The sequence below is a fragment of the Mustela erminea genome, chromosome 12 (assembly GCF_009829155.1).
Source record: "Mustela erminea isolate mMusErm1 chromosome 12, mMusErm1.Pri, whole genome shotgun sequence".
In the NCBI taxonomy this organism is placed as follows: domain Eukaryota; kingdom Metazoa; phylum Chordata; class Mammalia; order Carnivora; family Mustelidae; genus Mustela; species Mustela erminea.
The window spans coordinates 4,685,902-4,709,756 of NC_045625.1; the positions used below are offsets into that span (position 1 = coordinate 4,685,902).

The window sequence follows — 23,855 nt, forward strand, 5'->3', positions numbered from 1 at the left end:
GCAGAGGTCGAAAGTCACTGTCACCACCACGTGCTGGGGGCTTGAGACGACCCTGGCTGCAGAGGCAGTGGTTAGGCGGGTTTGGGGGGACCAGCGGCACGACCCGGGCCGTGGTAGGAAACTCGGATGGCTCCTGTGGAGGACGGGCTGCAGGGGTCGGGGAGGCAGGGCTAAGCGGCTGTGCGCTGGCAAGGAGGGCCAGACCGGTCGGCAGGACGAGAAACAGGTGCTGAAGGCAGGCCGCGCTCGGGGGTGACGGCCACGAGGCTGTAAGGTCGGTAAGTTTCCGACTCCGGGCTCGGGAGGCTGACTTGCGGGCCCTGCAGTCTCAGGGGTGGGATCACCGCCGACGCCGCTAGGTAGGGGGCGCGGATGGAGGTGGTCACTGCCTCTGCTGGGGAGGCGGCCACCCGTCTAGAGACTCCTGCAGCCAGAGGCGCTACGCAGGGGCTTTCGCCTTTTGCAGCAAACCCGCAGCACCAGAGGGCTGTGGGCGACCGGGCGGCAGGGAAGCCGGCCCGCCTCGCGCAGGCGCAGTGTCCTCGGTCCCCTCGGACTACAACTCCCGCCGTGCCCCGCGCGCTCCCCCCGCCGCGCCGCGCGCCTCCCGGAAGTGGAGCTCCGGGGGGCGTCTCCGACCTTCGCGCGGAGGCGGGCGGGCTGGCTGGTTCGGGGAGGCGGCGGGAGCCAGGAACCCGATGCGAGCCAGCGGAGCCCGGGATGGCTTCCGCTGGAGGCGACGACTGCGAGGGCGCCGCGCCGGAGGCGGACCGCCCTCATCACCGGCCCTTCCTGATCGGGGTGAGCGGCGGCACCGCGAGCGGAAAGGTAAGGGGCTGGGCGGCCCGGCGGGGCCTGCTTGTGCCACCTCGACCCCCGACCCTCGGAGACTCGGGGCGGGCCGATCCGGCCTCCAGCCGGCGAAGAGACCCCCGGCTCCTGGTTGCCGAGGCGCCCCCTCCGGGGCGGGGGGTGGAGGGGCGAGGGGTGGAGGGGCGAGGGGCTGCGGCCGTGGTGGGCCAGGCCGGGGTGCAGGCAGGGCCTGGGGCGCTTGCCCTCGGGCTCCTCGCAACCTCCCCGCGGCCTTCCCCCAAGGCCAGCCCCACCTGTCGCTGGCCTGGTGGGCAAGCCTCCGGGGGCGGGTGGGTCAGGGTCTCCTGAGGCTGGCCCCGCGGCGGAGCAGGTCCAGGCGGGAATCCTGTCTGTGTATTTTCCAGTCCACTGTGTGTGAGAAGATCATGGAGCTGCTGGGCCAGAACGAAGTGGACCACCGGCAGCGGAAGCTGGTCATCCTGAGCCAAGACAGGTTCTACAAGGTCCTGACCCCAGAACAGAAGGCCAAGGCATTGAAGGGACAGTACAATTTCGACCACCCAGGTGCAGCTGAAGACCCTGAGGGGAGGGCGGGAGGGAGGACAGACCAGGCGGACTGGCTCCGGGGTCGGCAGGCGATGCAGAGACACCCCAGTGGTTCCATGAGATTTCTGAGTAGCCTGAGCCGGAGCAGGCTGTGTGATTAAGTCAGAAGAACTTTGCCTCATTCTGCGCCCCAGATGGCCCAGCAGGAGCTGCCGGCTCCCTCATTTGGAGCCAGTCGGGAAGTCTTTGCTTCCGTGGAGCCTTGGGGACCATTGCTATGCCAAGATTTTGGTCAGGGACAAATCCCCCCACCTTGCTGCTGTGTGTGGTCCTGCCCTGGGGCAAAGGCCTTGAGAGGCTAGCAGGGCAAGCAGCAGGTACATGAGAGGGCCGTGTCTGTTCTGCTCGGGTGCTAATGGGGTGGACAGATGACAGGAGAGAGCCAGCCTGCCCTTCCCTGCCACCGCTAGATCCCACCCTGTGGCTGGCTCCCAGCGGGAGGAAGGCCTAAGCAGCCTCGGTCGGTGGTTATTTCCCAGAAATAGAAGCAGATGCCTAACCCACCTGCCTCCCAGTGTTGGTTGATCAGGAAATCCGGGTCTAACTTCTGTGTGGGACAGCAGCCTGCGAATGTAAACTGTGGGGGTGGGGCCTAGTCCAGATGTTCCCGAGGCCGCAGGGAACTGGAGCACCCAGCTGTGGCCACCCGCCCACCAGGCAGAGGAGGTTGGCTCCCATCCCCAGCACAAGGACGCCTGGAAAGTCTTGTCTTTTGTTCCGTCCCCGCAGATGCTTTTGATAACGATTTGATGCACAGGACTCTGAAAAACATCGTGGAGGGCAAAACTGTCGAGGTCCCAACTTATGATTTTGTGACCCATTCAAGGTGAGCAAGGTGGTTCCTGGGAGGTGACCCGCACGCAGGGGGTGCCAGCTAGCACGGCTCCCGTGGGGTCCGCAGATGGCCCTGCATCAGCCTGGCCCTGTTGGTTTCTGGGCATACCCCTGTCTCCCGCTGTCATCTGTCCCCTCCAGGTGGTCCACACCTGGGGATCCGAGCCGTCTGTGCCTGGGCCCAGGTCCCGTAGCTCCAGCAGGGCCCGTGTCCTGGTCTCATCTCCCAGGTTGGCAGAGACCACGGTGGTCTACCCCGCAGACGTGGTCCTGTTCGAGGGCATCCTGGTGTTCTACAGTCAGGAGGTCCGGGACATGTTCCACCTGCGCCTTTTTGTGGACACGGACTCTGACGTCAGGCTGTCAAGAAGAGGTAAGGCGGATGCAGGCCTCTCTCTGCCTCTGGCTGAGGCCAGCCGCGTGTCCTGACTGCTTTACTCCTCCTGCCTCAGTTCTCCGGGACGTGCAGCGCGGGAGGGACCTGGAGCAGATCCTGACCCAGTACACCACCTTCGTCAAACCGGCCTTCGAGGAGTTCTGCCTGCCGGTACCCCTCCTGCTTGCTTGGGGACCTCCTTTTCTCCCTTTTCAAGAGGACCCCTGGCGCCCTGTACCGTGAGAGCTGAATCGTGGGGGAGCAGGGGCTTATGAAGGGCGAAGTTAGCTCGTTATACCTCGTCCCAGGGACTCTTCTCCGCTCTAAAAGCATTGTCTGTGCAGATCCCTTCCTCTGCCTGCAAGAGGCCCTCGACCCACGGCTCCACGCAGCTCCTCCTGCTTCAGGCCTTCCCCTGTGCCGCCTGCGTGACCCGCCTGGTGTCACCCCGAGGACCCTCTGCTCCCGCCCGGCCGCCTGCTGTCTGTTGTCCAGGGCGTCTCTGGCTGGCTGAGCTCGCTGTGCCTGGCTTGGCCCCCTCGGAACGGGTTGCTGCACAGAGGGCAGGGGTTCGTGCCTGTCCCCCGCCCACACAGGCGCATCGCTGCCATCGTGTGGGCGCTGGCTGGCCCCGCCCATGCCTCCTGTTCCTCCCGGCCGCTGTTGGCCGGTGCTCAGAGGCCTGCGGCTGTGTCTTTCTCTCCACTTTCTAGCTCTTACTGGATGGGACTTATAGGTAGTTTGAAAGGGAAACTTAACACGTTGCTTCTTAAAAGTAAAATATGGCGCAGAGAAAACCGAGCCGGGATCCCCACTTGTGCTGAGTAGACAGATGGGCTCTGTCTGCTGCTGGTGGAAGAGAACTTATTTCACGTTTGTGTTCTCCGAAGCACCTGGCAAGTGGTGAGAAAAGTAAATTGATAATCGTATTCTCTGTCATTCACAGAAGGAAAGGCATTTGGCAGAGCAGGTAGTTAATGGGAAAAGTGTGGACACCCAGTGCCACCAGGTGACCCTATGTGGAGGCTGCGCCCCAGCACCGTCCTTGAACTTCCCGCTCCCCTATGTGCAGCCACACCCTGAGTCTGGCCAGGGTGACCGTGTCCCTCCCTTGCCCCTGCAGAACGACCTTCCTCAGCTCTTCTGCACCCCACATTGAGCGCCCCCCGTGAAGCCAGCCTGGCCCTCCTGTGCTCATGGCTTCCGTGGGTCCCCACAGCCTGCAGACACCGCTGCCCCAGGACGTGGCCCGTGTCTACATGCCCACCACACGGAACGGTCCGCGGGGCTGTCCCGCAGCTCAGACGGCTTCCTTTTCCTCTCCCTCTGCTCTGCCTGCTTGGGGTGTGTCCGTCTTAGCAACACCTGGCTGGGGTCCCTCCTCGGTGGCCGGGTTCCTCCTGGTGTCTCTGTCCCTGCCCTGACCTGCAGAGCACCTGGCAGGGAGCCGGTGTTAGCACGGGGACCGGTAGAGCGGAGGGCTTTGCACGTGCCAGCCGGGGGGTGTGCCCCGACCTTCCTCACTCCCTACTCCGGGCAGCTGCAGAAGGGTTCCTGGTTTCAGAGGAAGAGGGTCACGTGTGGCAGAAGGATGCGGCAGGTCACGTGGCTCAGGGACCTCTTCCCACAATGGTGTTCCCAGGAAAATGCACGAGCATATCAGAGAGGCCAGGAGAGGAACGTGGGTCTTCTCCATGCCTCAGCCACTCCTCCTGCCTCTGGCGCCCGCCTAACACCCAAGTCCCAGCCCCCCACCTGCCACACCCCCGGTCCCCGCCACGCCCCCCACAGCTGCTCTCCTGCCGTGGAGTCTGGTGTCGAACAACCAGAAGTCCTTGGAGGGACAGAGCTTCTGAGATCTGCTTTTTGCCTTGCAGACCAAGAAGTACGCAGACGTGATAATCCCTCGAGGGGTCGACAACATGGGTAAGAACCAGGCCTGACGGCTGCCCTGACTCCCCAGTCCACTGCCCCAGCCCCTTCCTGGTCCTGGTGGTCACAGTGAAGTGATAAGGGTTCCCGTCCATGTACGTGTATTGCACAGATCCAAAGAATACTTTAAATATCTGTTTAACACGTTGGACAGCGAAAACGGACCCACCTTGCTTGTCAGTTCCAGCTCAGTGAGGCTGGAAACAGATCTTTCTGTTGATGGGGACTCGCGCCATAGCAGGAAGTATTTTTTCTCTGGGCTCTTGGTGAACCGAAACCCCCACAAACGGGCCAGGCCGTGTTACTGTGCTGCTTCCCGCCAAGCGCTTCTCTGTCTGCCGAGACTCGGCACCGCCACGAAGCCTCGGCGGGAGGCCTGTGCTCTCAGCGCCCGAGCCGCCGCGGGGCTGGGTGGCCCAGGGAACCGGTGGCAGCCCGAGCCTGGCCTCGAGGCGTCGAGGGGGCGGACGGGCTGAGCGCGCTGTCTCTGCCACAGTGGCCATCAACCTGATCGTGCAGCACATCCAGGACATCCTGAGCGGCGACCTCTGCAAATGGCAGCGAGGGTCCAATGGGCGGAGCTACAAGAGGACATTTCCTGAGCCGGGAGACCGTCCTGGGGTGCTGACCGCTGGCAAGCGATCGCACCTGGAGTCCAGCAGCAGACCCCACTGAAGAGCAGGGTGCTCAGCCTCCTGGGCAGGACCCCTGGCAGACTGTGTTCAGGGTCAGGCCCAGAGATACCCGCCCACCCGCCCCTCTAAACGCCACCACTGCTTCCTCTGGGCGCCATACGGTACGGACAGGATGGGCGGGGAGCGCGGTGGCCCTCACCGCACTGTCGCACTCGATGGGATGTTGGCACGCCCTCGACATCTTCACCTGCTTCCGCACATTAGAGGGTTAAAAGTCCAAGTTACTGAGAAATGCTCTGGAACGTGTGGTGAGCCAGTCATGTCCTTGGGGAACACGGAGCACACGGCCTGGATGCTGTGGCTGCCCCAGCGTGTGTTTGACAGGAACCCACGGCGAGAGGGACTCTCTCTGGGACAATCCGGTTCCCGCGCACACGTGACTGAAACAGGTCGAGAAAAGAGTACTTCCCCTCTCTAGGTGTTACATGTGTGACTGTTTCGTTATTTATTCTGCCATGTGAGTCGTGACCCAGTAACCGAGTTTCGTGCTCCACCCACCCTGCCGCCGTGGGGTGCGATCCAGCGGGGCACACCCCCTTCTAGGAGCCAGAGAGCTTTCCTTCCTCCTGGGCTGTGCGCCAAGGAAGGAGCCCCGGGAACAAGCCTTTCCTTAACCAGCAGCCAACACAGGAGACGACACATGCTCACCCAGGCCCAGCCCGGCTCCACAGGTGGGGCGGGCGGCAGGCTGGTGCCCCGTGTCTCCACGCCACCCTGCTCAGGAGCCACCTGGGGCCCCGGTGCTGAGTGGACAGGCCTTCCCTGGGGTAGCCCGGGGCCCCATCCAGGGCCCAGCGTCCAGTGCCAGCCAGTCTCCTCGCACACGCCCCACCTCCCCCGGCTGCATGATGCCTGTGGCCGGAGTCGTCCTGGTTTGTCTTCCCTTCCGTTTGTTTAGAAGTGACGCCTTCCCCTGGCCACGGGCTAAGCTGCACGGACACTCCTGGTTTCCTTCCATCAAGCACTGAGTGTAGCTACACAGGACCCTAGTTGAGCTTGGCCGTGGCTGCTTCCTGATGACCGTGTGACAGTCGTCAAGCTTACTGTGCCCTTTTGAAGAATCAATAAATAATACCAAATGCCAGTGTGTCCCTTTTTAATTGTACACAGAAGGCAAACTCAGGGTGGGGGTACCTGTGGGGGACACGAGGCTCAGCGTGCCGGTGGTGCTGCTGGCCCGTGTGCCCCCGTCACGTTGGCAGCAGTGAGGGGTCCCAGGGTCTCTGCTGCAGTGGCCAGAGTCCGGGGCCCGTCCTTCAGTAGCTTGTTTGGCGTGGACGTGATGCAGGCCGGTACCTTGTGGCCCCACTGGGGACGAGGCGGAGGGGGCCGCCGCTTCGCAGGCCCGGGACCTTGGCTGCTTTGACCCTAACTGTCCCACCGTGGCCTGCTCCCCTCCTGCGGCTGCTCCCTCACGAGGCCCCGCCAGCCACTCACTGTTAGCTCAGGGGGCCCGGAGGCACCAGTAGATGCCTCGGGCATGTTCTGTGTTGCCTGTAAAGCAGAAACTCGGCTCAAAACTAACCATCATCAACCGTCTGGAGAACGGGACACCATAGCCCGGCCTGGGCTCTTCTGTCAAAGACACACACGGTTCTCGATGACAGCCCTTCCTGCCTGAGCCCAGTCCAGACGTTCACTGTGCACGCGTCCTAGTATTTTCGGATCAGAATGTCCCAACTGTCTTTCCAGCGAAGGGCCCTGAGTTCGCCCGGCGAGAGAGACTTGTCCCCATAGGTGAGCGGGCGCAGCGTGTTGAACACGTGACAGGCGCAGGAGTACCACGCCACCACCAGGCTGCCGAAGACGCTCCTCAGGAGAGGGGACCTGCGGGGACCGGGGCACGGGCACAGGGCTCCTCCTCACCGTGAGGCGCACCAGGCCCCCTGGACAGCCTGTCCTTTCTTCTCTCACTCCCTGCCCCAGGCGCTGGACGTGACCCCTGCCTCGTGCATGTTCCGGAGTCTCCCATCTACGCTCCGGCGCTGGAGCAGCGTCCCCACTCCCGGCGTGATCGAACCACAGCCCTCCCAAGAGGCTGTGCAGCTCCCGACCCCCCAAAACACTGAGTCCATGCCCTCTGGCCCCGCTTCCAGAACTCACTGGGGTTCTGCTCCACTGCACACCGCGCGACCCGCCCCGCATCCCCCTCACAGCCGGCCACACCTGCCTCCCGTGGTGCCCCCAACCCTTCCCACGCCACCCGAAGTCCTCCCTTGGGACACCCCCGGACCTGGAGCCCCGGGGGGCACAGCCGCCGAGGCCCTGTACCTGCACAGGTGGTCGGCGACGTGCTGCAGGACCACGGGGAGCAGGAGGATCTGGAAGGTGAGCGCGGGGAGGTAGTGGTAGAGGAAGAGCGTCTTCTCCATCAGGAAGAAGGGGAGGTAGTTCACCGCCCAGCCGCCGGCACACAGAGCCCCAGCCAGTACCCAGCGCAGCCAGCAATCTGCGGGGCAAGAGGCGGCCCTGAGCCAGCGCTGCTGACCCAGGCCCCGCGTGCAAAGGCTCTCCGCTAGTCCCACGAGCTGCCTTCCTCGTCTTTAAGGTACACACGCTCTCTGTTCCCCACCCCCCAACCCTTCCCATGATCTCTGGAGAAAGAACAATGTCCCAAGAACCTCCTGTACCTTTCTGCGGGGTCCTCACCATCCCGACCCCCCGAGCCACACCTGCCCCCCTGGGGCCCCGGCTCCTCCAGGATCACCGGCAGGCAGGTCGGACTCTCGGCAGCCAGAGCTGTGAGGGGCTGTATTTGGGTACCTGCCCTGCCCCCTGGGGCAGCGGTCAGCGGAAAGACTGGGGACGCTGCCACACTGCTGAGGCCTTTGGGGCTCCCCCTGTCCTTGTCTGTTTTAAGACGGTCCGCAGCAGTTTCCGTTACGCAAACCACCCGCCCCCGAGTGACTCAGGGCCTGCTGACCACTCCGTGCCATCCGCCATCCCCGAGCGAGCAAACACTGAGGCGGGGCTCACATCCTGGGGAGAGGGCCACTCCTGCCTGGCCCCTGCATTTCCCTGCACGAGCCTCTAACACAACATGGGACGCTCAACTGCAACATTTTATCTCTAGGGAGACAGAACACAGGGCGCCTGGGGGGCTCAGTCGTTAAGTGTCTGCCTTCGGCTCAGGTCATGATCCCGGGGTCCTGGGATCGAGCACCGCCTCGGGCTCCCTTATCGGCGGGAGCCTGCTTCCCCCTCTCCCTCTGCCCCGCTGGTGTTCTCTCTCTTAGGTCTTTCTCTGTGTCAAATAAGTACAATCTTCTTAAAAAGATACATTTGAGCCCCTTCCACGAAGAAACAAGACGCACTGACCCTCGGGCAGGTCCCGGATGCACCTTCGGCGTCTAAGCAGGTACCAGAAGAAGAGCAGCGCGTAGACCGCTGTGGCGAGGCCAGCCGAGGCCCAGATCACGACATTCCCGAGCAGGTGGATCTGGGCCTGTGAGCGCACAGGGGATCCCATCAGCCACCAGCCGCTCGGAGGGACCCAGCCCCGAGAGCACCCGCGTGCCCACCAGCCTGCAGCCAAAACCCGGGCGGAGGCTGGAACCGCAGCCCTCTGCTGCAGGAAGGGCGCAAAGCAGCGAGGCAACCGGAGAGGCCGACACTCCTGCTCTGACAACAGCTCCCCGCAGAGGGTGAACCTGGGGCCACGCGCAGCTAAGGACCCCACTTCACAGCAAGTGGCCACTCGTCTCCACGCCGAGGAGGAGGAAGGGGAGCGTTTTCAGCGCGAACTCATTTGGAAGGTGTTTGGAGCTCAGGGTGCCAGCTCCTGGGCTGCTCGTCCTACGGCGTGAGGAGGGACTGCACGGATGCGCACAGAGCACGGGTGGGCTCGGCCGCTCGTGCTCTGTACAGGACAGCGCGGGAGTACTTTAAAAGCCACTCTCATCAGAAAACAGGGAGCAACGCACTCCCACAAAAGCAGTAAAGCCTGGTTTCCTCCAACGTGCAGCCACGCCGGGACCTCACCCCCACGGCTGACGCGAGCACCGGCCCCGCGCTGCCGGCGCCCCGCAGGAGGCCCCGCACCGAGCCAGGCCTGCGCAGGAGGCAGCGGCTGCTCTCCACACCCGGGGAGCCCCAAGCGACCGCCCCGCCTGCCGCCTGCCCGCGCGCCTGCGTACGCTGGTCCTGGGGTGCAGCCAGTAGGCGATGCTGGTGTCCAGGGTGACCCAGTCCAGCGGCGAGGAGCTGTACTTGTGCTCCGAGTCGTCGCTTTTCACCGTCAGCATCCTCCACTGCAAGGGGGCCAGAGGCCGGAGTCGAGCACAGCGCCAGAGCCACCCTCACTCGGAGGCCTGTCTGAGGGGCCGGGGTGTCCCTTCCACGTTCACCTGGACCACCCAGCACAGGCGGTGCTGAGGTCCTACCCCAAGGCCCCCGTCACCCTGTCTGTCAGGGGAAGGGACTCAACTTGGTGCTAAGGACACTTTTAGATTCAGGACCCCTAGTTTCTGATTCTGACGTCACTAGGGCTCTCCATGTTGACCTTGGGCCACACTGACCTGACCATGGGGGACTCCAAGCATACTCTGGCCGTGTGACAAGGCTACACTGCCTGGTTCCTGGCTATTCCTGCCCACAAGGCCACAGGCCCAGGGCCGACCGTGTGGCCTCCACCACTTACGGCCAGGCCCCAGGTGAAGGAAGACAAGGGGAAGGGTGCAGCTCTCCGCAGCACTGCGCTCCTGTCGGCGAGAAGCCCGCGCCCCAGGGAGATCCGGGCCACCCCCGCCGGTCACCTGCAGCTCCAGGAACCTGGCCATGAAGCTCAGGTTCCTGCTGACGTCCATCTGGGCGGGCGAGTGCAGCTCCAACTCCCTCTCCTTCTGCTCCTGGCCTGGCACGACACACAGGAGAAGGTCAGGGGGCTCACCACACACTGGCAGCCTGGAGAAAAGCCCACGCCCCTCTTCTCAGACAGCCCACGGCATCGCTCCGCTTGGCCTTCCCGGCCATCTGCGGGAGCCCCGTCAAATCCAGATCTTTCCACTCAAAAGGCTCAGCTTGCACTGCCCCCGGGCGCTACCTCAGAGCGACAGTTGGCTTGTTCAGGGCTTGGCTCAGCAGGGAGTGCGCATGGCGTCCTGTCCCCGAGTGAACTCGAGCCCCTGGCAGGGGGCAGGGGGCAGGGGGTGTCTTGTTAAAGCGACAGGAAGCCCGCGGGCCGGACTCACTTCTGCCGTACCGGTGCTCCTCCGCGCTCCACACCGTGCTCTCGTGGTGGCCCCGGGACAGCTTCTCCCCAACGACCTCCAGCTGCCGGAACCCCCAGTCCGGGAGGTGGGCCCCGCTCAGCTAGCGAAACAGTGGGTTGCGGAGGAGACAGGGAGTGACGCGCAGGCCCGGGGCCCCCGCTCATCCCCACCAGCCCTGCCGCCTGGTCACTGTCCACAGCCGCCAAGGGTGGCAGCCTCCCCCCCGTACACCCGCCACGTCAGGATTCGGCCTGAGAAGCCGGAGTCCTGCCCCTGCCATGTGCCTGTAACACAGCAAAGGCTTTAGCCAGGCGTCCTGCCCGTGAAGAGCCCGTTCAGCCCGGAGGGTCCGGTAATCTGTGCCATGAGCCGCCCCCAGCCGAGACGGGTGAGCCAAAGCCGGCGCCCCTTTACCTTCAGGACCGCAGAGGTGTTCACGTGCACCAGGCGGACCTCGGACAAGATGGTCTTCCAAACCTCCGTGTCGGATTCTCGGTTCACGATGTCCTGTAAGAGCAGGTCCTGTCAATGAGCTCGTTCCTTCCCCGATTTCCTGACCTGTCAAGTGAGCACTGATCACCAAACGACGACGCTGAGACTGGGGGCCAAGCTCCAGGGAGCTAACAGGATGCTGCCCCGACCTTGCTCCCAACGCCCATGCAGCAAGCCCCTGGCCGGGCCGGGGGGCTCACTGCCCTGCTACAGAGTTGAGAGAGCCCCACGCTCGGCCTTCTCGCTCGGGCAAATGCACAGACGGCTCAGGTAAGGGTTGGAGATGGTCCCTGAGGTGTCCTCAGCAGGGCGCGAGGGGCTGCTGGCAGGTAACGGAGCCTCTAACATCGTGACAGCACTTGGCCTTGTATCTTAGCGCAGCCCCGTGACGGCCCGTGCAGGCGTGTGGCTGTCAGGGAGGACCGGAGGACCCAAGGGCTCTGCGGGAGCGGGGAGGATGCCGGGCTGACGGTACACCCCGCGTCGGCTGCCCCCCTCCTGGCCACATGAGCCGCAGTCCCTGGACATGTGGGCACGTCGGGGTGAAGGTGCTGCCGGCGGGAACGGGGGAGGAGGGGGCTTGGCCGTTAGCTGTCCGAGGCCTGGTAGAAGGGCAGTGGGTGGGCCCCTGGGAGAAGGTCCACCAGGAGGCCTCCCAGTGACGGGGCCTGGGTGCAGAGCGCTCCCATCCCGCGGGAACAGCCCAGGGGAGGAGGGAGAAGCAGAAGGTAGGCGGACACATGCAGCACCAAGAAGGCGAGGCGGGGGACGGAGGGACGCTGCCGACACACCGACACACCGACACACACCGACACACACCGACACACACCGACACACACACACCGACACACACCGACACACCGACACACACCGACACACACCGATACACCGACACACACCGACACACACCGACACACACCGACACACACACACACACGCCGACACACACCGACACACACACACACACACACACACACGGCAGCCCTGAAGCCCCTGGCTCTGCCGGGAGGGCCTGCCAGCGGCACGGCACCCAGCACGTCCTGCCGGTCACACGTGCGAGCCCAGAACAGAGGGCGGGAGACCGGTGCTCGGCGGGCGGCTGCTGCTGCAGTCGGAGCCGGAAGGAGCCTCTCCTTCCGGCTCCACTAATCGGGGATTAGCGTGCACACGGGACTAAGACCGTTTTTGAGCATGTCCTTGAACTCACAGCAGCGCAAGGACCCGGGGACACAACTGTCTCTTCCTGCCACCGTTTCCAGCAGGCCACGTGCAGCCCTGGAGAGGGACTCTGGAGGGGGTCAGCCCGTGTTCCTGGATGCTCAGAGGCCCGGCCAGAGCCCCAGCTGTCCCCAGGGAAACCCTGTGGCCAGGGTGTTCCTTCACACCAGGTGAGGCTCAATGAAAGAGGCTCGCCTCTTGGTCAAGGGAGGGTGGCCGGGGAGGCCCGACCCTGTGCATCCATGGCCTGGTCTTGAGGCTGGAGAGGCCGCCAAGGCCACCTTCACCTGGCAGGGCCCCGAGAGCCACACGGCCAGCACGGACCATAGACCACTTGCTCAGCCAGCTCGTCCCTCCCACGGAGACGTCTCCCTTCCCACGAAAACACCTGGGGCATTTTATAGGGCTAAAAATTTCACATCTGAATCAGTTACTCTCAAGGGCGCTTTTGAAAGGACACGTTCCTGATGGCCATGGAGGGGTTTCCAGCTGGGACTCACCAGTCGCCAGAGGTTCTGGGAGGGCATGGAGATGTTGTAGTCCACGTAGCAGGAGACCTCCTGCGAGTGGGGGCTCAGGGGTGCCGCCACGTCGTGCCTGGAAAAGACAACGTGCTGTGGAGGGGGCTCCTCCCGCCCATCGTGACGCCTCAAAGGGCAAAAACCCACTTCCGGACACAAAACCGACTCCGCCTGAAGGAGCAGTGGCCCCGAGGGGAACCGTCTGAGGGCTTGCAGATCACGAGACAGACGGCAGCCCTTCTCCTGGGGAGAAGTACCCGAGATGCAGGGTCAGACGGACAGCAGCCCAGGCCACGCGGGTGTCACCACTCCACCATGGGCGACAAAGCCAGTCTGGGAAATGGCTGCGGGACTAGGAACATGTGTGGGGGTGAGACGCCCTCAGGGACGGCGACCTCCAATGTCCGGAAAGAACCACCTTCCTCATCTGTGTGGTTCTCATGCTTTATCCTACGTTGCGCCGGGCGCTCCGGAGGACACGAACCTCCCTCGCACCCGGAGGAGGCAGACCTTCACGCGCACGGCCAAGAGTACCAGGCTGTGGGGCGCTACCGACAAAACCAAGAGAGCAGGAGCGCCTGGGAAAGGCTCTGAGGTGGCGACATTTCAGCTGACGCATGACCACAGCGAGCGGGCCATAGGGGATGTGAGTCCAAGAACATTCCAGGCAGAGAGCAGGTGTGAAGGTCTCAAGGGTGCTGCGGTCGGTCACCTGGGGACAGCAGGGAAGCCGGGGGACTGTAGTGAAGTTCACCTGGGAGTCACCAGGGGCTGGATCCCAAGGGGCCCGCGGCCAGGGAGAAGTGGGGACATTATTCTGAACGTGACGGCCACGCGGTGGGAGTCACTGGAAGGCTTCTGGCCGAGAAGGGAGGCCGGGCCAGTAGACGGCGTGGGCTCACAGGGCACCACCGGTGGTAGGGGGTAGGGGTGGGGAGGCAGGAGATCAGGGCACCGGCCCCGACAGCACAGGGATCAGGCCTCGACTGGGCCATGGCGGGAGCAGAAGGAAGAGAAGCAGCCGGGGCGGCGGCTGAAGCGCTGGCTTCTTCCAGGGAGAAGCAGGCCAGAGGCCAGGAGCCTGGGGGAAACAGGGACTCGAGGCACCATCTGGGAGGCATGAGGAGCCCGGAGAGACCTGAGAAGCTGGTGGAGGTAGGAAGAGAGGAGACCGGGGCACGCTGGTTTGCAGAGACTGCACGGGTCAAGTCAGGAAAGGGCCGAGCACCGAAACGCAGGGACCATTCTGGACCTTGCGTGGCCGAATTCCAACGCCTCTTGAACTCACGCGTACTTTAAGCCATTCAACTTCAGGGACGTGGCCGCGCTTGGCTCTATATGGGAAGCCCTCCCGTGCTCTCCCTCACCTGTCTTTCGAAGCACTCCCCGCCCCCGGCCACCTCCCGCTGCAGGGTCCAGCGCGGCCCGGGGTCTGCGGGCTCCCCTGCTGAGCTCTGTTCCCCCCACCCCTCTGTGCGCCGTCATCACCACCACGGGGGGGCGCCTCCTAACACGGAGTGCGGGCTACACGCGGGGCTGCCCCGAGGGAGCCAGACACGGCGTGGGGGCAGTGGGGCAGCAGGTGGCTGAGCCGAGAGGCGCGGGGAGGGCCGACGGCGGGCACTCACGTGTTGAGGAAGCGGGTGGTCATGCCGTGGACCAGCTGTACTACGTCCCCGTGCCGCACGGGCCGCGGCGGGCTACTCACCACCAGCGGATGCCTGCGGACACAGAGAGCCGGCTGGTTCGTCAGGGGCCTCCCTTGTCCCCGTGCCCCACGCACGCACCCCGAAGGCCCAGCAGGGTGGTGGCGGGCGCGGTGGAGCAGCCAGACACGGCCGACCGCCTCACAGGGCTGCAGCAAGCGGCCAACCCAGCAGCCATCCCGGCTGCGCCACTAGGGGTACTGGGATGCCGACGTGCCTGTGACCAGAGGATGGTGGTCAAGGCAGCCTCCCAGAGGAGCGACAGTCAGGTTTTAAGAAAAAGCTGGCTAGGGGCGCCTGGGAGGCTCAGTGCGTTAAGCCTCTGCCTTCGGTTCGGGTCATGATCCCAGGTCAGGGGATCGAGCCCCTCATCGGGCTCTCTGCTCAGCAGGGAGCCTACTTCCTCCTCTCTCTCTGCCTGCCTCTCTGCCTACTTGTGATCTCTGTCTGTCAAATAAATTAATAAAATCTTTAAAAAAAAAAAAAAAAGAAAGAAAGTAAAAGCCAGCTAGGGGCTGCCTGGGTGGCTGAGTCGTTAAGCATCTGCCTTGGCCTCAGGTCATGATCCCAAGTCCTGGGATCGAGGCCCGCATCGGGCTCCCTGCTCCTCAAGACTGTTTCTCCTTCTCCCTCTGCTTGTGTTACCTCTCTCACTCTCTCTCTGTCAAATATACAAATAAAATCTTTAAAAAAAAAAAAAGGAGGCCCCGGCACAAGGCGGGACAGAGGCCAGGCACTGTAGGCCACCGTCAGGGGTCTGGGTGGCCCTGGGTGGCCCTGGCGGGACAACAGGAGCTGGGAAGGGTTTCAGCACGACCGTGATCTGCCATGAGTGACATTTTAAAAGCCCACGTGGGGCAGCTGGAACTGGAGCAGGAGACGGCTGGGGGAGACAGAGGCCAGGATGGTTCGGGACCTCGTTTGCAGAAGTCCACGGACGGGCTGCTGGACTGGACGGGGCAGGGGGACAAGGGAGTCCTCCGTCCGTGAGGCCTGAGCAAGGGGATGCCGTGGGGAGCACAGGTGGTGCTGGCAGAGAGCTTGGGGAGCTCCCGGGGAGACACTGGGCGGGGCGGGGGGCAGTTCCCTGAGGAAGCGTCCAACCCCTGGACCGCGGGCTCAGCACCACGGAGCTGCTCTCGAAGCTTCGCGGGACGGAGCGACCACCGAGAGGGGCCACGAGGGTCGCCCCACCCTGGGGTCCCAGCACCCGCACGCACCTCCCGGGATCCTTCACGATCCACCAGTTGTTGACGTCTTTGAAGGGGTAACAGGTCACCTGCTGCTGGTGTGAGCTGCCTCGGCCGTTCTCGTATCTGCGAGAAGGAACCAGCACAACCACGTGTCCGCCGGGGGCCACCATCAGCCTTTCTCTCGAGGTTCCCGCCACCGCCACCGGCAGGGTGTCCGGGTGGAAACAAGGATGAGACGTGTAAGCGTCCGTCCGAGAGGGACAGGAGGACGCGGCCGGTGTGCACGCCACGCAGCAGGTGTGGGAGAGCCCGGGCCTTCTGCCCCGAGTCCCTCTGTTCCCTACACAGAAATGACAAGGCTTGTTGATAATCAGAACCCGAGAGCTCAACATCTTTCTCGGAGATTTCATTTCGAGTCAAAGCTGGTAACAGCAGAAACGTGAAAAAGCCAAACACGTTACAACCTTCGGTTTACAACGCTCGCCTTCCTTACATCATGGGGTAGGTGCTCTGGTGGGAGTGAAGCCAGCAGGGCACGGGTTTGCCAAAGACGTTCTTCAGAGTGACCTGGGAGCCGTAGGCCACCTCCAGGGGCTGGCCCTGCGTGATCCGAGCTAGGCCGCCCTAAGACAAAAGCAAGAGGGGGCCCGTGAGCAAGAGAGCCTCTGGACAGCCGCACCTCCTCCGGGCGGGGGCGTATTCGGGTGGTGGCAGTCGTTGTTGTGGCACGGAACTAGCTATGAGGACACGGGACCTACTCCGATCCCGCCACACCGCCTCCCGCTTAGCGGCCACAGGCGTCCTCCGAGAAGTGCAACCCTGTCCATTTGAAAGGTGAGACCTTCTCAAGTAAATAAATCTTTAAAGAAGAAAAAAAAAAAAGGCTCCCTGGGTGGCTCAGTGGGTCGGGTGTCCCACTCTTGTGTTTCGGCTCAGGTTGTGATCTCAGGGTCCTGGGATCGAGCCCCAGCACGGGCTCTGCACTCAGCGGGAAGCCTGCTTCTCCCTCTCCCTCTGCCCCTGCTTGTGTCCTCTGTCAAATAAATAAATCTTTTTTTTTTTTTTAAGACTTTATTATTTATTTGACACAGAGAGAGAGCAGGAGAAGGAACACAAGCAGGGGCAGAGGGAGAGGGAGAAGCAGGCTTCCCGCTGAGCAGGAAGGCTGACACCAAAAACGAAACTGCCCAGGCTCCCCTCAAACAAATAAATCTTTAAAAAAAAAAAAAAAAGGCGACAAGCCGAGCACTTGGATGAGCTAAGAAATTTGCCCAAACACACATGCCTGGGTGTCAGGAGTGGGTCCCATCGGACTCTCCAGTCCTCACCACCCCCCAACTGGTATGTCTCACTCTCTCTGCAAAGTCAGCAGGAAGAAATGCCAGAGCCGAGCTTGTCCTGTGACGTGTGGGCACCTGCCCCACGTCTGTGGGACTTTGCCATGTCCTCAGGCAGGCCACACTGAAGAGCTGACCCATCGCCTGTTTCCACGCTGCCCATACATGCACAGCTTGTTTAGAAAAACTAAAGCGGCTTCTTCATGTCTTGATTTGGTTTTCCCCCCTAACGCCTGACATAAGAAACTCAGAGTCCAGGGGCGCCCGGGTGGCTCAGTCGGTTAAGTGTCTGCCTTCGGCTCAGGTCATGATTCCAGGGTCCTGGGATGGAGCCCAGCATTGGGCTCCCTGCTCCGTGGGGAGCCTGCTTCCCCCTCTCCCTCTGCTCGCCACTCCCCCTCTGCTCATGCTCTTGCTCTCAAAAAAAAGAAAAAAGAAAACCCTGAGCCTAGTCTTGTCCCCTCTCCGAGGCAGCCGTGGTGCCCCTCCTTACCTCCAGGCTGGCCTGGAAAGCACTGGACATGATCTGGTCGTGGGGCCCGGAGCGGCAGACCAGAGCCAAGTGGACGTAGAAAAACAACAAGTACATGAGGGCCGGGACGACCAGCAGCGCCGCCGCTCGGGCAAGCACGTGACAGAGCACACGGACCTGGGCCAGACAGAGGACAGGTCATGTCCAGCCGCTCGGGAAGGTGCGCCCTCCAGACAGGCAGGCCCGGAGGAAGCGGGCAGCAGAGCTCCAGGCTTCCCACAGCCTCTGGCCAGAGGCTCACAAAGCCTGTCTTCTAGAGAAGACTTTCTCCCCAGACGCTCACATCACACCGACCTCCGCCCACCCCTGGACGGCCACTCGCCCCACTCCATGGGCACCTACATGCGACAGAGTCCGGTCTCCGATCAGGTGCCAGGCATGGACGCCGGCCACTGCGAGCACCAGCAGGTACGTGAAAACACCCACATATTTGACGCTGAAAAGACCCAAGGAGAAATCGTTCCAACAAGGCACAGGACGAGGCGGCGGCCACGGCTGCCTGAGGCCCGCAGCCCGGACTCACCCCACCGCGCAGGAGCAGGCCATTCCGGTCAGCGTCAGCCAAAACCACCAGCGCAGGGAGAAGGGCCTGGGGTCAAAGCAGAAGAACACAGCTGGGAACGGATCACAAGACACGGCCCGGGGGGGCGCACCCCCCAGAGCTCTCGGGATCGGTGGGCCGTCCTGAGCTCCACGACGAGAAAGATGCATCGTCGTCTCTCAAATCTCAGTCCCGGCAGAATTTTTTTCTTTTTGGCCAGAACATTTTTCCAGCTAGTTTAAATTATACAGAAGTCAGAGGCGCCTGGGTGGCTCCCTCGGCTAAGTGGCTGATTTTGGCTCAGGTCATGATCTCGGGGTCCTGGGTTTGAGCCCCACGTCAGGTCCCCTGCTCAGCAGGGAGCCTGCTTCTCCCTCCCCCTCGGCTGCTCCCCCGGCTCATGCCCTCTCCTGCTCACTCTGCTCTCTCTCTCAAATAAATAATCTTAAAAAAAAATAAATTACACAAAAATGAGAATGTATTTGTGAAGTCAGGAGCCAAGGGCCAGTCTCGAAGACGAAAGACACGAAGTCCCCAAGCGGCTCCCCCAAATGAAAAGGCATCAGACCCTTTCAGGTCAACAAACCACCCAGACTCTTCCCTCCCGTTAACTAGGAAGGGCATGCCCCCCCGCTGCATACCTCTGCTTTTGGGAGTTGGCAAACTTCAGGTAGGACAGCACAGCCAACAGGTTAAAAAATATCAACACTGACTCCAAAAGCATGAGCCTTGCCTGAGTGATGAGAGCGTTCTCTGTTAGAAAGAGGACACGTACGTCAGCTGTCAGGGAGCAACGGCGGACACAGGGAGACGGGCGCACCCACAGAAAGGACACCCTCTACAGGCCACAGAACGTGGCCATGGGAAGTTCAGGATTGGGTGGCTGGAGGAGATGGGCTCCAGAACCACAGAAGCGAGTTCTGAGGTGTGAATCACACCTAGCAAGGCCTGTGTGACCTTGGGCAAGACACCAAACCTTTCTGAGTCTTTATCCTCGTCATGTACAGAAGGAATACCAACTTTGTGGTACGTGGATGTATGCGGCTTCACAAGTCTGACCACACAGTTCTGCCGGCCCACACCCTGGGAGGAGGGCCACGGAGCCCTCCCAGAGTCAAATCTGGGCAGACTGGGCACACTTCCTTCCATCCTGTGAGGAGGAGACCCTGCGGGGGCACATCTACTAAACCCATGAGCTCTCCTGGGCTGCACGCTGTGACCTAACCAGGGCCAACGCTGGGGGCTTCCCTGAGCAGCACCAGAGTAGGCAGAGGCCTGGGTCTCACCAATAAGTATCAGCAGAGCGGCCCCCGTGGCGGCGCAATGAGAAAAGCCAAGCTCCAGCAGGATCTGGTAGGCCATGGGCACCAACAGAGCCCCGGTGAGGGCCGGCAGCAGGCGCAAAGACCACACAGGTACGTTGCTGCTGTATTCTGGAAAAACAACCACAGCGGAGCTGATCACAAGGGGCACACACCACCTTCCTACGCCGCAGGTGTGTTTTCAAACATGGAGTCACGTTCACAGATCCCAAAATACAAGTTTGCCAAACTAGGCACCATGTCAGAAGGGCGTGTGTAAGTTGCGGATAAAAGCCTTGACCTTGGCCGTGTGCAGTAATGCCTCATAACTCTGAAAGTAGATAGTGCTTTACTCATTTATAAATCTGCCCTGCCTTTTCCCCAAAACACTGAGGCAAGAGACAAAACTTCCATGGAAAAAAGATAACTGCGATCAGATGCCACAGACAGACGCTGCCCCACGGACCGAAAACCGAGGACAGAGTGCGCGCTGTGAGAATACACTAAGATGTTTGCCGGGCCTTTCACAAGCCTTCCACGTGTACCGAATTTATCATACGCTGGACGGATTAATAAACCCTCTCCATCCTAATATTCCAAAGTCACAAGGGACGTGAAAATGACCTATTACCTGCTCCGATCCTGTTCCACAGAAAGTTACCATCAAATCCTCCTAAATAACCTGAAACAAAAGACAAGTCAGAAACTACCCCAAGCAGCAAGAGTTGGGGAGTACCAAACCCTGACAGCCGCAGGGAAACACTGATGACTAATTAGACACAGTTTCTGTCCTCAAGAAATTCCACTTACGAGTTTAATGATTTCTTAAACAAATGACCACAATTTAACTTATTTATTTAGGTGTTGTAAATAGGCTCTATTTATTAATTTATTTTAAAATAATCTTTACACCCAACATGGGGCTTGAACTCACGACCTTGAGATCAAGAGTCACGTGCTCCACCAACTGAGCCAGCCGGGAGCCCCTCACTTAGACGTTTTAAAGGGCTACTTCTAGGGGCGCCTGGGTGGCTCAGTAGGTTAAAGCCTCTGCCTTCCCAGGGACCTGGGATCAAGCCCGGCATCGGGCTCTCTGCTCAGTGGGGAGCCTGCTTCTCCCTCTCTCTCTGCCTACTTGTGATCTGTCAAATAAATAAAATCTTTAAAGAATAAAAAAATTAAAAAAAAAATAAATGGCTACTTCTCTTGCTAACGAATCCTACCTCCTAAGGCCAGCAGCATGTGGCCAAATGGTGGTCCACTGCCGTCCAGAAAGAAGATCCGCTTCATGTAGAAAGAGATGTACTGCCCGTAGTACACTTCATCAAAGCTGCAAAGCAAACACGCGCGACAGTCACTAGAAGCGGATGCCCTCGCACAGGTGGAGGGTAAATGTATCCCTGTTTCCAAACAACGTGTGCTCATTTGACTGCACCTGCGCTCATTCCCCAAATATTCAGACAGCGGCACAGCGCCATGCATCCACAAGGACAGGAGGGAAAACTCGCCGACAACAGCCACACACCCAGGTGTCTACCCTACACAGATTCGATTCACCCTCCCCGGGTCCGCTGAGGGACGTGCGAGCAGGCCGTCTACTGAGAGGCCTCCCAGGCCCGGGGCTGCGTCCATGACTAAGGGTCAGAATCACACCTGGTAACCAGAGGCAGGGGTCATGGGGGGACATGCAGAAACCAACTGCAACTGTTTTCAGACAGTTGGGGACATTCAAGGATACCGTCAACATTGCTGTCAATTTCTTAGGTGTGATAACATTAATACAGTTTTTTAAGTTCTCATCTTTTAGAAAGATACCAAATTACTGAAACATGCTTATGACTTGCCTCAAAAAAGTCCACTGAAGCTGAGTGATGAACACATGGGGGGGTGGGTATACTATTCTCCCTACTTTTGTGTGTGTTTAATGGGTTCCACAATGTATGTTCTTCTCTGACCACATGTTAGCCAGACCGCAAGTGGCCACCGCAAGTGGCCGTCATGCCACCAGCCATCATTGGTCCTTAGAGCACCACAATCGGAGGTCAGTGGAGACTCAGTTCCAAACCCATCGATCCTCTACCCCTGATTTTAAATGGGTACCTACGGCTGCTGCACCTGTTTCAGGGGCCACATTCTACCTGCTAGAGAACTACAGGGCAAATGTCACAGGTGGACTCAGCAGGTGCCGTCCTGAGAACCCACTGTCCTCTCCTCTGCCCCAAACACCCATCACCAGGAAGCCCGGAATTCCACTCTCTGGCTTCTGCTGTTCAGAAGGGCACTGCCGCTCCCCAGCGCATGAACACATCACAATTTCCGGTCCGTCCTGAATGGGGTTGTCTGGCTTACACCACAGCCCTTGGATAGGCGAGCTGCCACAGGCGGCTCAGTAACCCCACTGCAGTCAGAGCCACTACGTTCAAATTGATGTCAGCCGTCACCACCACAGGGCGCTCCAAAAATCCCAACATCGCGTAGAGAAGCGGGTCCTGGAGGATGCCCTGGAGAAGGACAGAGACGCATCGGTAAAGCAGCAGCAACCAGAAGCTCACAGATTCGAGGAAGAGCTCGGCAGCCACCGCAGCTCTCAGGTGCACCGCGAAGAACCAGGCGTTGTTGGGGGGGGGGGGTGGTCCTTGGGAGAAAGTCCGGAGGACACCAGCAGTCACCTAAGGACCGAACAGTCACTCACTCGACAAGCCACTCCGCGACCACCACCCGAGCGCTTCCCGGAGAGGAGCTGCTTATTAGGGAAGACCCCGGACCTCGCCAACCTCGCCCTCCTGGGCCCCAGAAGGCTCCTCATCTGCCGTCAGCGCTCCCCCACCCCGTTCGCTGCTGCAGCGCATCCCCTGGGCGCCCCCCTTCGCACCCCGAGGGTGCGTCTGTACCCAGGAGCCCCCGTTTCCTCCCTGAGGCGTCATCTTCCCTTGAGCGCCACTTGTCTTCGCTGGGCGCTCCTTCTCGCACCAAACAAAGCTGCGTCGGGCCTGCGGCGGTCCCCGCCTCTGCAGAGACCTCAGGGGCCCGGGGCGGCCCCCACTCCTCTTCCAGGCATTCCCTTTCTCTCTCGGGCTGCACCTTCCCGCAGGTTTCATTCGCCCCGGAGCACTCCCTCCTCTCCCAAGCCTGCACCTGCCCGGGCGCCCCCCTCTCTCCAGGGGCGCACCTGCCCTCGGCCCCGCCCCCCTGTCCCGCCGGACGCCGACGCCCCCGCCCCAGGTCGTCCGCAAGCCGCGCACGCGCGGCCCGCGCCGACTCTCGGGTCTCAACGGGTCGCTCGTCCCCGGCGCCTCAAACGTACTCTCTTTCCGTCGAGTTCCCGCAGAGCTGCTCCCCGCGTCCGACCCCGCCTCGGATCCGCCGGCCGGGGGGCGGGGGGGCGCCCACCGTTAGGGCTTCTGGTCGCGCGCCGGGGCGAGACCGCTCGGCACTCTGCGCCGCCCACGCACCGCCTGCTCGACGCTCGACTCGCCTGGCCTGCGGAGCCCTTAGCGGGAGCGGCGCGCGTGCGCCCTGGGTCAGAGCGCCGCGCGTGCGCCGCCGGGGCCCTTAGGGTCCGGAGCGGCGCGGAGACCCGCCTCTGTAGTGCGCCGTTGACAGCTTTGGTGCTTCCGGAGCCCCGTGGCCGCTGGACCCTCCAGTGTTTTTAAAAAAACGAGACGGTTGGGTCTTAGCCGTGTGCATCACAGTGCAGTCCGGCGAGCAGCTCGCGTGCGGGGGTCTGCCCGGGGCCCGCGGGCCCGCTCGTGCGCAGGGAGGGCGGGCGGGGTCGGTGCTGCCGCCGCTGCCCCGCCCCCCGCCCCGGCTGCCTCGGGCTCTCGCCCGGCGCGCGGCTCCCCCGGGCCCCGGGCCCCGGCCCACCGCTCCTCGGCCCACCGCTCCTCGTGCTCCCTTGCGCCCCTGCCTCCCCCCGCCGCCGCTCTTCGGTCCCCCGCTGGCGGGGCGGGACGGCTCACCTACGGGACCACCACCCTCGTCCCCAGTTTTCCCCTTCCCGGTCCTCTCGTGTATGTGTGTTCATCTCACGGATGGGTACTGCAGGGTGAAGAGCTACAATGGTGGGGTTCGCGAACCATCTCTCTTCCCCGCGAATGTTGGTCAACGCAGCGTTAGAGGACACCGGTGGAGAATGTGGGGTTACTTCGGACTTACCCGTGCCTCGCCCACGGCTGTGGAGAGGGAGGGAGCTGGGGCTCACCCCGCCTGAGGCCGGGGGCTCCCTGGGCCCCCGGAGCAGTGGGTCTGGCTGACTCCTGAAGTTCCGGGAACCCCCTGTCCCTGGCAGTGAATCCAGGGAACTGTTTGGCCGCTAGAGCTGAGACAGCCGGTGCCCAGGTCCCTGTTCTTCCCTAGTCAAGAGGCGCTGGAGGAAACTGCAGTCTTTCCTCGTGGAAGGTGTTCAATGCAGGGGTGATTTAGAAGTCTCCTACATTCTTAACTGGTGCCCATGACCTCTTTGAGTCCACACTACCCCAGGACGTTAGGTACTGTTAAATCGGCATTTTACAGTTGGGACTCCAGGGGGTGAAGTGTTCTTCCAAGTCA

The 23,855-nt window shown here is 61.7% G+C and overlaps 2 protein-coding genes across 10 annotated transcripts; one reads left to right on the top strand and one right to left on the bottom strand.

Moving 5' to 3' along the window:
- Positions 1 to 583: 583 nt before the first annotated feature.
- On the top strand, positions 584 to 6,340 carry UCK1 (uridine-cytidine kinase 1). Of its 4 annotated transcripts, none has more exons than XM_032307943.1 (7): positions 584 to 828; positions 1,218 to 1,377; positions 2,149 to 2,245; positions 2,484 to 2,626; positions 2,706 to 2,868; positions 4,507 to 4,555; positions 6,155 to 6,243. In XM_032307943.1, the coding sequence occupies exons 1-6, from the start codon at positions 721 to 723 to the stop codon at positions 4,526 to 4,528; spliced, it is 693 nt and encodes a 230-aa protein (XP_032163834.1). In that variant the 5' UTR covers positions 584 to 720; the 3' UTR covers positions 4,529 to 4,555; positions 6,155 to 6,243. The 4 variants fall into 4 exon arrangements, with proteins under 4 accessions (XP_032163834.1, XP_032163833.1, XP_032163832.1 ...); XM_032307942.1 differs by lacking the exon at positions 6,155 to 6,243 and adding an exon at positions 5,058 to 5,171; XM_032307941.1 differs by having other exon boundaries at positions 586 to 828; positions 2,706 to 2,800; positions 6,155 to 6,340.
- POMT1 (protein O-mannosyltransferase 1) lies at positions 6,336 to 22,842 on the bottom strand. Of its 6 annotated transcripts, none has more exons than XM_032307934.1 (20): positions 22,612 to 22,839; positions 21,657 to 21,808; positions 20,531 to 20,637; positions 19,939 to 19,989; positions 19,293 to 19,439; positions 18,648 to 18,759; positions 17,989 to 18,054; positions 17,808 to 17,901; positions 17,427 to 17,582; positions 16,090 to 16,220; positions 15,624 to 15,719; positions 14,326 to 14,418; positions 12,677 to 12,773; positions 10,881 to 10,973; positions 10,446 to 10,566; positions 10,011 to 10,108; positions 9,393 to 9,506; positions 8,575 to 8,701; positions 7,528 to 7,705; positions 6,336 to 7,083 (listed from the first exon to the last, which is right to left on the bottom strand). In XM_032307934.1, the coding sequence occupies exons 2-20, from the start codon at positions 21,776 to 21,778 to the stop codon at positions 6,909 to 6,911; spliced, it is 2,178 nt and encodes a 725-aa protein (XP_032163825.1). In that variant the 5' UTR covers positions 21,779 to 21,808; positions 22,612 to 22,839; the 3' UTR covers positions 6,336 to 6,908. The 6 variants fall into 6 exon arrangements, 5 of the variants coding, with proteins under 5 accessions (XP_032163825.1, XP_032163827.1, XP_032163828.1 ...); XM_032307936.1 differs by lacking the exon at positions 22,612 to 22,839 and adding an exon at positions 22,199 to 22,573; XM_032307937.1 differs by lacking the exon at positions 22,612 to 22,839 and adding an exon at positions 22,237 to 22,318.
- Positions 22,843 to 23,855: the final 1,013 nt, after the last annotated feature.

What these genes read in the sequence shown, in the direction of transcription:
- POMT1 (XM_032307936.1), bottom strand. Translation starts at nt 22,405, where the DNA reads ATGAAACCTGCGGGAAGGTGCAGCCCGAGAGAGAAAGGGAATGCCTGG. An exon ending in CGCTCTGCTGATACTTATTG is followed by an intron (nt 18,760 to 19,292) that starts GTGAGACCCAGG and finishes TCTTTCTAACAG; the next exon opens with AGAACGCTCTCATCACTCAG. An exon ending in ACCACCCGCTTCCTCAACAC is followed by an intron (nt 12,774 to 14,325) that starts GTGAGTGCCCGC and finishes TGTCTTTTCCAG; the next exon opens with GCACGACGTGGCGGCACCCC.
- UCK1 (XM_032307940.1), top strand. Translation starts at nt 721, where the DNA reads ATGGCTTCCGCTGGAGGCGACGACTGCGAGGGCGCCGCGCCGGAGGCG. An exon ending in CGTCAGGCTGTCAAGAAGAG is followed by an intron (nt 2,627 to 2,705) that starts GTAAGGCGGATG and finishes CTCCTGCCTCAG; the next exon opens with TTCTCCGGGACGTGCAGCGC. An exon ending in TCGAGGAGTTCTGCCTGCCG is followed by an intron (nt 2,801 to 4,506) that starts GTACCCCTCCTG and finishes TTTGCCTTGCAG; the next exon opens with ACCAAGAAGTACGCAGACGT.